Source organism: Mustelus asterias, chromosome 11 (genome assembly GCF_964213995.1).
Source record: "Mustelus asterias chromosome 11, sMusAst1.hap1.1, whole genome shotgun sequence".
Lineage (NCBI taxonomy): Eukaryota > Metazoa > Chordata > Chondrichthyes > Carcharhiniformes > Triakidae > Mustelus > Mustelus asterias.
In genome coordinates, this window is record NC_135811.1 from 35,111,097 (window position 1) to 35,123,254 (window position 12,158).

General features: G+C 40.2%; 1 protein-coding gene across 5 annotated transcripts in view; it reads left to right on the top strand.

Annotated features, from left to right (window-relative positions):
• The window catches only part of dock1 (dedicator of cytokinesis 1), a 617,564-nt gene that overhangs the window by 90,090 nt on the left and 515,316 nt on the right, over positions 1-12,158 (top strand). For all 5 annotated transcript variants that reach the window (XM_078223434.1, XM_078223435.1, XM_078223436.1 and 2 more), the window contains exons 5-6: positions 9,900-9,996; positions 11,419-11,567. In XM_078223434.1, coding sequence (XP_078079560.1) covers positions 9,900-9,996; positions 11,419-11,567 — 246 coding nt within the window. The remainder of the gene's footprint in view (positions 1-9,899; positions 9,997-11,418; positions 11,568-12,158) is intronic.

Here is a 12,158-nt window from a genome sequence, read left to right on the forward strand (position 1 = left end):
AGTCTTCTCATGTCCCCTTTTAGCCCTTCTAAGCTCGCTCTTCAACTCCCTCTTAGCCAATCTAAAGCTTTCTAGTGCACTACCCGAGTGCTCACGTCTCATCCGAACATAAGCCTCCTTTTTCTTTTTAACCAACAACGAAACTTTTTTGGTGCACCACGGTTCCCTAGCCCTACCAATTCCTCCTTGCCTGACAGGGACATACCTATCACAGACTCGCAGTAGCTGCTCCTTGAAAAAACTCCACATGTCGGACGTTCCCAGTCCCTGTAATCTCCTAGTCCAACCTATGTTTCCTAATTCTCTCCTAATAGCCTCATAATTACCCTTCCCCCAGCTAAAACCACTGGCCCGAGGTTCATGCCTATCCCTTTCCATCACTAAGGTGAACGTAACCGAATTGTGGTCACTATCACCAAAATGCACACCAACTTCCAAGTCTAGCACCTGGTCTGGCTCATTTCCCAGCACCAGATCCAATATAGCCTCACCTCTAGTTGGCCTGTCTACATACTGAGTCAAAAAAAAACCTTCCTGCACGCTTTGAACAAAAACTGACCCCTCTAACGAGCTAGAGCTATAACAATTCCAGTCAATATTAGTCAAGTTAAAATCCCCCATAACAATTGCCCTATTACTTTCACTCCTAAGCAGGATTGACTCCGCAATCCTTTCCTCAACCTCTCTAGAACTTTTAGGAGGTCTATAAAAGACTCCCAACAGGGTGACCTCTCCTCTCCTATTTCTAATCTCCGCCCATACTACCTCAACAGATAAGTCCTCATCAAACCTCCTCTCTGACACTGTGATACAATCTCTGACCAATAATGCTACCCCTCCCCCTCTTCTACCTCCTTCCCTACTTCGACTAAAACATTTGAACCCCGGGACCTGCAGCATCCATTCCTGCCCCTGCTCTATCCATGTCTCTGAAATAGCCACAACATCGAAGTCCCAGGTACTGATCCACGCTGCAAGTTCACCCACTTTATTGCGAATACTCCTGGCATTGAAGTATACACATTTCAAACCCTGCTCCACCCCACCTCTGCAATGCCGTGCATTGCAGTCCCCATCCATGCATCCCTCACTTTCAGCCCCACTACTCAGGATCCCTCCCCCCCCCCGAATCAGTTTAAACCTCCCTGCATGGCCTTAGCAAATTTACCCCCCAGGATATTGGTCCCCTTCTGATTAAGGTGTAGACCATCCTTCTCATAGAGGTCACACCTTCCCCAGTACGAGCCCCAATTGCTTAAGTACCTGAACCCCTCCCTCCTGCACCATCCCCTCAGCCATGAATTCAAACCTTCCCTCTCCCTATTCCTCTCTAAACTATCCCGTGGTACAGGCAAGAGTCCAGAGATAACCACTCTGTCAGTCTTGGCCTTTAGTTTCCACCCCAACTCCATAAATCCCTGTCGGAGGCATGGTGGTAGTATTGATTAAGGAATACATTATATGGATGGAAAGAGGGGATTTCCTTGAGAGGCGCAATGCCAGAATCCATTTGGTTAGAGTTGAGAAACAACAGGGGATACTCTATAGACCTCCAAATAATGAGAGGCAAAGGAGCAAATCTGTCGGGAAATCACAGAGGGGCAAGAAATAGAATGGTGATATAAAAACAGAAAATGCTGGAAAAACTCAGCAGGCCTGGCAGCATCTTTGGAGAGAGAAACAGAGTTAACATTTCAGTCAGTCATCATACAGACTCAAAACTTTAACTCTGTTTCTCTCTTTTCCAGCATTTGCAAAGGGGTGAAAAGGGAACTAACCAGGCTAAAACTGAACCAGACTGATTAAATAAAACTATAATGGAACAATGGGTGATTTTTAAGGAAGGGATGCGTCAAGTACAGGCTTGGTACATTCCAACAAATGGAACCAAAGCCTCGGCTCCTTGAAATACGAGTTGGGTGAATTTATCAAGTGAGAGCCAAGTAAAATGCTGTTGAGTGAGAAAGTGAGGAGGAAAATGAGATTTGCAAAAAGAAAATGAGAACCTAATGGCAGTCAACATGTAAGGAAACCCAAAGTCTTCTCCTGGAATGTAGATAAGTCGATAGTAAGAGATGTGCCCTCTATTCGGGAGAAGGAGGGTAAGAGGTGCAGGTTACTGATTACTTTATATTGGTGTTTACGAAGATGGAGGAATCTGGCAAAATATTAGTAGGAATGGAGATGGTAGAGGTAATGAGGTGAACGTTGAGAGACAGGAGGTACTTGAAAGGCTTGTTGTGCTTAGAGTGGATAACTGAACTGGTCTGAATGGCTTGCATCCCAGTTTGCTAAAGGAAGTGGTGATCGGAGATGGTGGGAGGGCTTGCCATAATCTTCTAATTCTCTCTTGATAGAGTGGAGGTATACAGGCCAGAGTATCAGACTTGGAAAATTTTCCTCAACTAGAGATGTATGAGGCAGCACATGCTTACATCTGTTTTCCATAGCTTGTTTTTTCCTAGATCATATCTCTGCATGAAGCCGGAGGCTATAGCTTGAGGGGCGCCACTCAGCATCAAACATGATTGACAGGGGTATCTCCCACTCTTACTGACTGCAATCAACTTGTTTGACTGCGTTATGAACGCACCTTTCTTGGCCAGTAAGCCCTGGAGTGGGCTTGAACCTAGAACTTCTAGCTCAGAAGCTGCAGACCTCCCTGCCAGAGGATTGGAGAGTGGCAAATATGATAACCTCATTCAAGAAAGGGCATAAGGACGGTGCTAGTAACTACAGGCCAGTTAGTTTAATATCAGTGGTGGGTATGATTTAAAAACAATAATTTGAGAAAAATCAACAGGCATTTGGAGAAGTTTGAATTAATTCAGGATAGCTAGCACAGATTAGTAAAAGGCAGATTGTGCTCAATTAAACTAATTGAATTCAAATATTGCTGAAAAAAGAGGTATATCGAAGCTTTTTGTCTTGCACTCATCAGGACACCTCAAGAATACCAATATAAGCGGAAAACAATTTATACTGTATGACAAAAGAGCAAGTGCTCTCTGGTAGAGGCATTACCATGGAGAATGCACCATGGTACACCTCTCATACAAATATCAATTGTTGTTTCCTCCTTATTGGTATTATTGTGAGGTGTCCTGACAAAAACTTCGACATTTTCTCTTTTTTCAACAGTACTCAATTTTCGTACAACCAAATGACTAATTGAATTTTTAATGAAATAACAGAAGGTTTATGAAGGGTAAGCAGTGGATGTTCTCTACATGGGTTTTAAGAAAGCATTTTATCAAGTACTGCATAATAGGCTGGCTACCAAATTGTGGCTCATGGAATAAGAGAGTTCGTGTCAGCTTAAGTGAATTATGGTAAATGGTTATTTTTCAAACTAGAGGGTAGTGGACAGTGGTATTCCCCAACTGTACCATTACCCTTTTTTTTTTACATAAAATACTTGGATCTTGAATTAAGAGTAATATTTCTAAATTTATTTGCTGATGGTTCCAAACATGCAGGTGTGGCAAGCAATGAGAATGAACCAAAACAGGGTCTAGATAGGCCAACAGCATGGTCAGATATGTGGCAAATGGAATTTGATACAGTGAAGGGTGAGGTGATATATTTGGCAAAATAGATAGAGGTAATGTTGACTTAATGGCACAGGCCTAAAGATTGTGCAGGGACAAATGGACTCCTGAGTGCATGTGCAGAGATCCGTAAAAGATGGCAGGACATACTGAAAGTGTGCTTAGCAAAGCATATGGATTTGTGGTTCCTAAATAGAGAGATTGAATACTAAAACAGGGAAGTGACACTGACGCTTTATAACTTCTGCTTGGGCCACAACTGAAGTATTGTTTCCAGTTCTGGTCACTATACTTTCAGAGAGATGTGAGGGTCCTTGAGAGGTTGCAGGGGAGTTTTACAAGAATGGTTCCAGGGATGGGGGATCTTAGATACAAGGATAGGTTGACAAAGCAGAGGTTGTTCTTGAAACAAAGGAGATTGAAGGGAAATCTGATTGAGGTGTACAAGATTATGACCAGGTTAGATGAAGTAGAGAAGAAAAAAATGTTCCCATTAATTGATGGTATATGAACTAGGGGACACAAATTTAAGGTTTTGGATGAGAGATGTTGAAGAACCATTTAATGCAGTATGTTAATGTCCTGGAACTTGCTGCTGACAAGGGTGGTGGAAGTAGAATCGATCAATGATTTCAGAAGGAAATTGGATCAACACTTGAAGGAAACAAGCTTGCCAGGCAATGGGGATAGAATGAGGAAATGGAACTGACAGGTTGTTCGACAGAGCCCCAGTTTGACTGAATGGTCTCCTTTTGTGCCATGAGTAACATGATTAGGTGAGATTAGCACTGCTCGCATTGAGGTTGAGGTATTCTTCAAGGCGGTTAGACAGTCGGTAGCAGTGAACTAATATACAGTATAAAGTCAAATAATAATTGGCAATCTCCAAGAGAGACTGAGAGCTAAGAACAAGACTATTATCAGTTACTTCTCATTTGAAAACAATTGAATGACTTTGCTAAAAGGAAGTTTGCCTTTTGAAAAACAGTAATTTATTATATTTGTGGTAGAGTTCTCAAAGGTACAATTAAGAACTTGCAACTGCAAGTTTGGAGTATTGTGAGCAGTTTTGGGCCCTGTATCTAAGGAAGGATGTGTTGGCCTTGGAAAGGGTCCAGAGGAGGTTCAGAAGAATGATCCCTGGAATGAAGAGCTTGTCGTATGAGGAATGGTCGAGGACTCTGGGTCTGTACTTGTTGGAGTTTAGAAGGATGAAGGGGAGGATCTTATCGAAACCTACAGGATACTGCGAGGCATGGATAGAGTGGACATGGAGAGGATGTTTCCACTAGTAGGAAGGGACGATCCTTTAAAACAGAGATGAGGAGGAATTTCTTCAGCCAGAGAGTGGTGAATCTGTGCAGGACCTTGGTGAGACCACACCCAGAGTATTGTGCGCAGATTTGGTGTCCTTATCCAAGAAAGGGCTTATTTTCCATGGAGGAAATGCAGTGAAATTTCACCAGACTGATTCCTGGGATGGCAGGAGTGTCGTACGAGGAAAGATTAGGTAATTCCTGGACAATTGCATTCTGATATTAATAGCAAAATTCAATCTATAATGTTTTAGCTGTGAATAATATCATTGCTTAGTATACAATATGTAAGGGATCTATAAGCTGGATTTAAATTCTGCAGTGACTGTTTTCTTAGCCCCAGGCAAAGTCCACAGACTTAATTATGGTACGTTTTTCAATTTGATTGAAGTAATTTTGACCAAACATTGTTTCTGTGATATTTTATTTAAATTACTTATGAATTAACAGAAGTCTGTAGTTTAATCTTTGTCTCTAATTTCATAGCACAGCCAACAATTATCTCATCGTTTATGCTTGACAATGGAACTCATTTCCCTTTTTCCTATTTTGCCCCCAAAATAAAGCACTCCACTGTTTTTTTTTTGCAGCACTGTTTTTAAACTTGCATTATAGTTTAGTAAAATGTACCTATTACCACAAACTCACCTTTATCTGCATTCTCCTTTTGGGTTATTTTAGTTTATCTCTGAAATGGTTCATTTGAGACTATGGTAGGCAAAGTTGAATTCTTCATCTGTTTACTTTTTTTCATTCCCCATCTGAGAAAAGTACCTTCCTCAAATTCTTGGCGCAGTTATGTTTTTGAAACTAGCAATGACATTGCTCACAGCGAGTAGGAAGTTTAATAGAAACAGCGGTACTATGCAGAGTATTGTCCGTGACGATGCTGAAACTGGAATGCAAAATTTCTGGCTTTATGTCAATCTAATCTTTCAATAGGGTTTGTTACCTTTTCAACAAAAATTACAGAAACAGCTGTAGCTATTCAAGCATACTTCCTCTCGTTTGTGAGGCATTCAAAACAGAAAAGCATAATTATTGATATAGTTTTATATTTCCTTGATGTGAAGTCTCCAATAAAGCAGATACCTTCATTTATTCAGAGGATAATGAGATATCGTAGACTAATAGAATAGTTAGAGCACAGAAGGCCGTTATTCGGCCTATCAAGTACTGTATCTTATTTTATGTTGTCTCTGCTCATTCTACCTACCAAAATTAATCACTTCACACTTCTCTGTATTAAATTTCATCTGGCACTTGTCCATCCATTCCACCCACCAGCTGTCAGAGTCCTCTTGAAGTATGTTTAAAGTTTATTTATTAGTGTCACAAGTAGGCTTACATTAACACTGCAATAAAGTTCTGTGAAAATCCCCTAGTCACCGCACTCCGGTGTCTGTTTGGGTACACTGAGGGAAAATTTAATATGGCCAATGCACCTAACCAGCACGTTTTTTGGACTGTGGGAGGAAACCAGAGAACCCAGAGGAAACTCATGCAGACAAAGGAAGAATGTGCAAACTCCACACAAACAGTGACCCAAGCCGGGAATTGAACCTGGCACTGTGAGGCAGCGGTGCTAACCGCTGTGCCACTGTGCCATCCCATATCACTATTCTCCTCAAAGCTCACAATACTTCAATTTTATGTCATCAGCAAACTTTGAATCATGCACTACATACCAAAGTCTAGGTCAGTGTTAAAGATCAAGGAATGCAGAGGTCCTGACATCAACACCACTATATATTTTCCTTCAGTCTGAAAAACAACTGTTCACCACTACTGTTTCCTGTCATTCATGAGGCTCCTTATTCATTCTGCGACCGTCCTTTTTATTCTGTGGACTTCCAATTTTGCTGATAGATCGGTTATGTGGCACTTCATCAAATGCCTTTTGGAAGTCCATCTGCACCATATCAATTGCACAGCCCTCATCAATCCTCTCTCTTACTTCATCAAAACACAAGCAAGTTGAAAGTGATTTATGATTAACAAATCTATACTGACTTCTTAATTATGTTTAAATATGCTTGTCTGAGCGACTGTTAATTTTGTTTCAAGTTACTGTTTCCAATAGTTTTCCTACAGATGAGGTTAAACTCACTGTCCTGGAGATGCTGCGCTATCCTTACACTCAATTTTACAAAGGGGTAACATTTGCAATTCTCCAGTTCCCTGACATAATTCCTGAGAGGTTTGAAAGATGATACCAGTGCCAATGCAATTTTCACTCATATATTGTCTCATCCGGCCCTGGTGACTTATCAACTTTATACACACATAACCTATCCAATACTACTTCTTGATCAATGTTTAGCCCATCCAGTGTCTTAGTCGCTTTCTCTTACATTATGACTCGGGCAACATCTTCCTTAGTAAAAACAGATGCAAAATACCAATTTAGTATCTCAGAAATGCCCTAGATCTCCATGAATAAAATCTCCTTTTTTGGTCCTTGATCACTCTTCGTTTCACTGTCCCTTTTCCTTTTTGTATGCCTTGACTTTTGGAATTCTTTTTATGTTGACTACTAGACTCTACTCTTTTTTCTGTTTCTCTAATTTTTACATCTCCTCAGAGCTTTCTACATTCAACCTGGTTTTCAATTCAGTTATTTATTTGCTATCTATCATATGCATCCATTTTTCTGCTTTATATTACCCTCATCCTTTTTGTCATCTAGGGTTTGTTTGTCCTACTTTTCACCCTCCTGAGAATGTATCTCCACTGTTCGCCTGGGCTAGTCCCGTTCTCACTGCATTGAATTCACCCCTCCTCCACTTATTTTTTTTACTTGTTCCTTGTCCTTTTCCATAACCAACTTAAATCTTATACTATGATCACTGTCACCTAAATGTTCCTCTACTAACACTTGATTGACTTGAGCCACCTCAGTCCTTAGAATCAGAAATTCTTGCTTGTCTCTGCCTTTTACGCTATTACAATTCCAGTCTCTATTAGGATAATTAAAGTCCCCTGTTCATAACTACATCATAGGTCTTGCACCTTTCTGTAATTTTGTTGCATTTTTGTTCGTCTGTATCTTTCCCAATAGAATACGTTCAGTAGTGGAATGGCTCCTCTATTGTTTCTTAGCTCTAACCAAATAGAATCTGTCCTTGATCTCTCTGTGACACCTTTTCCCTTCAGCACAATCATGTTCTCCTTAATCAGTACTACTGCCCACCTCCTTTGTTTTCTTCCCTATCTTTCCTGAATACCTTGTATGCAGGAATATTTTATATCTAGTCTTTTTTTCAGATAGGTCTCCATTATTAACATATTGTATTCTCATATGGCTATCTGTGCCTGCAACTCACCAACTTATTCACCATATTCTACGCATTCACACGCATGCACAGTAAATGTGGAGTCCACCAATTTCCACCTTGTTTCCTACTCCAGTGCAATTCATTTCTCCCAATTATCTGTGCACCTTGTTTTACCTTGCTCATGTTTTCAAGTTCTCACACTCCCTAATGGAACTAGCAAATCACCCCATAAGGATATTGGTCCCAGCTCTGTTTGGGTGCAACCCATATTCCCTGTACAGGCCTCATCTCTTCTAGAACCAAAAATTCTCCCTGCTGTACTGTTTCCTGAACCACGCATTCACATGCTCTGTCCTCCTATATCCACTCGGGTGTCATTCTGAGAGCAATTCAGACATTATCTTTTGAGATCCTGATTGCTCGTTTTCTTCCCTCCTCTCTAATTTCTGCCTGCAGGATCTCATACCTCTTTCTACTCGTGTCTTTGTTGCTGATCTGAGCCACGACTGATAGTGGTTCATCCTCCCTCTGAGCACGTTCTGTCCTTGATCCGGCAACAGGGAGGCACATACCATCCTGCATTCACGTCTGTGGCTATAGAACCCCTAGCCCTAGCCTGTTCCCCTAATTATCAAATTCCCTATCAACATTTATTTCCAATTCTTCCTCCTTCCCTCCTGTTTATCTGAACCAGCTGTGGTTCTGTGGACTTCACTGTAGCTGCACTCTAGTTATCCTATTATTTCTCTATTAATTAGACTGATAACTTGCTACTCAAATAAATAAGGACTGAGCAGCTACTCACTCATCAACTGCTTCTTGTGTTGACATTGGTATTATTATCCTTTGCTTTTTAATAACTTTATTTTTGAGATTTGATTAATTGAGCACTGATTGTAATTGTTATAAAATTGGTTTCAGTTGTTAGTATTTTTACTAATTATTTTGTTAATCAATCAACCTAGTCTTACTTTATGTTTGATTAATTTAGAAGAATTTAAGACCTGACCATCAAACTCACCACACATTTCCTCTTCCTGTGATGTTAGTTTGCTTCCCACATAGCCTGACCCCGCTTCCCTTTGACTCTCAGCCCATGCTGTCTTTAAATGACTGCTCTGACTGCTTAATTCCCCCTTTTTATAAATCCCTGTTCTGGCTCTCAGTTGCTCTTTTTAAATCTCCATCCTTTTACCCTTTAGTTCCCATTAGTGTACAGATCGCTTGTTGAGAATATGTGCAAATCATGTGCTGTGAATGCGATTATCATAACTGAACAATTATAATGTAAAAAATCTATTTTAAACTCAGGCTTTTGAATCAGGTTGAAGCCTTGCTGTAGAAACTTGAATGAAGGTATTAGCTGTATTGAAATTTGCTTTTAATTTGAAATTTATTTTTATTTAAAGCCTTATTTTAGGATATAGTGGACATAGTGTCTTTTTAAGAAAACAAACTTGACCCTTTCAAAGGCTTCAGGCATCAGGTTACACAAAGAAATTGAATTACATATTGATATTGACAACTTCAGCGCTAAATGATGAAACAAAATGTGGTTGAAGTGATGATATCGGGTAGTGCAGTTTGTGGAAAGCAAATACACAAACAGAATTGTTAATAAAATGCAGATGTGGTATTTTCTATGAAATCTGGTCTTGTTGCTGAAGCACAAATGTTTCTGAAAGAAAACATCAAAATGGGAAAAATTAGTTGGTAATGAGAATATAATTATACCACTCTTTATTTCATTCAAGGCAACATGAAACCGTTATACCAAATGAGCTTCCATTGGTTCAGGAAGTCACTACAACCCTTCGAGAATGGTCAAGTATCTGGCGACAGTTGTATGTTGTAAGTGAAATGTCCCCCCCCCCCCCACACTTTTATGGTTTAAGCTGGTTATTATCTTTTACATTGGTTTAACACTTTGGTTTTCCGAAGTGATACTGTCATTATATGAAGCACAGTAATGAAGATTATCTTCTTGGTATTTGACATATAAGTAGTGCTCCTAGATTTCAATCATACTGGACGACAGATTGAATACTTTTCTTGAATTATTTTACTTTGTTTTTCCTGTTCATTTTTTATACCTGAATTTGACCTCTTGAGGGAGGATATTAAGACAATTAATTGTTTTTAAAATGAAACTTCTTAATCTTGGTATGAAAAATACAATCTGATCAATTATTGCCCCATCAGGCTACTCTCGGTCATCAGCAAAGTGATGGGAGTTGTTGTTGACGGTGCTCACTACGTCCTGGCTCAAACATAGGGAAAAGAGCTGAACTCAAGATGTAGTCTGAAAGTGTCTGCCCTTGACATCAAGGCAACATTTGACTGATTGTGTGGAGGGTGATTTCTCCATTGATTGGAGGCATAACTAGCATATAACTAGAATATGGTTATGATTATTGGCAGTCAATCATCTTGGCTACAATACAATGCAAGAGTTCCTAAGCATAGTAGTGTTCCAGGTAGTTCAGACACTAAAGCTGTCCATGTGCAGCAACACCTAGAACACGTTCAGGCTTGGGCTGATAACAATCGTGCCATCAATGTATAGGATAATACTATCTCGAACAAGAGAGAATTCAAGTTTAACATTCACCATCACCAAATCCTCCACTATCAACATCCTGTGGGTTACCATTGACCAGAAGCTGAACTGGACCAAATATATTAACCTGCTGTCTGGTACATGACACTGGAAGTGATCCAGAGATTGCTTGCCTTTTTAAAATTCTGCTTTTTAGCCATCTCCCTAGCTCCTTAAATTCTACTTGCAGGATTAACTTCTAGAAATCATAGAAACCCTACAGTACAGAAAGAGGCCATTCGGCCCATCGAGTCTGCACCGACCACAATCCCACCCAGGCCCTACTCCCATATCCCTACATATTTTACCTACTAATCCCCGCATCCCAGGACACTAAGGGGCAATTTTAGCATGGCCAATCAACCTAACCCGCACATCTTTGGACTGTGGGAGGAAACCGGAGCACCCGGAGGAAACCCACGCAGACACGAGGAGAATGTGCAAACTCCACACAGACAGTGACCCAAGCCGGGAATCGAACCCAAGTCCCTGGAGCTGTGAAGCAGCAGTGCTAACCACTGTGCTACCATGCCACCCTTAACCACTGAGCTACCGTGCCGCCCTTGTTAAACTTGTTAAACAGTTGTGTTAAATGATGTTGCAAATGGTTTTGTAAATCACTACTTGTTTCCTTTACAATGCATTTAATTTTCTACTCATCTCTTTTACTTTAGAATGACAGCAGAGAGATGTTCAGCCGTGTTAGGCACATGATGTATGATCTTATTGAATGGCGATCTCAGATACTTTCTGGAACACTCCCACAAGATGAACTGAAGGAACTGAAACAGAAAGTCACAGCCAAAATAGATTATGGCAACAGGTCTGCATAATATAACACATCTGTATAAACTAACATTTATTGTTCCACATCTTCACACTATTTTAGTCAGTGAAGTGTTGGTATTGCTGATCAATAATTATGCAATTTAAACACGAGTAGATTGTTTATCTATTTTAAATGGAATGTTTATTCTGCTGACCATCACTTTTTGCATGGAACAGTTGATGTGCATTTATGCTTATCTGCGGCTTTAGTAAATCTTCAAACATTTTGTGGTAGTTTAAGAATTGATAGGATGACCAAAATAATAGTAATCTCATTTAGAATCATAGAAATCATAGAAACCCTACAGTACAGAAAGAGGCCATTCGGCCCATCGAGTCTGCACCGACCACAATCCCACCCAGGCCCTACCTCCATATCCCTACATATTTACACACTAATCCCTCTAACCTACGCATCTCAGGACACTAAGGGCAATTTTTAGCATGGCCAATCAACCTAACCCGCACATCTTTGGTCATCCAATTTGATAATTTGACTAAAGTCTGAAGATTAATTCTATGATTGAGAACAAATGAGATTAATTCAATAATTAAGAATCAACTGTCAAAAGTAACTTTGAGGAAT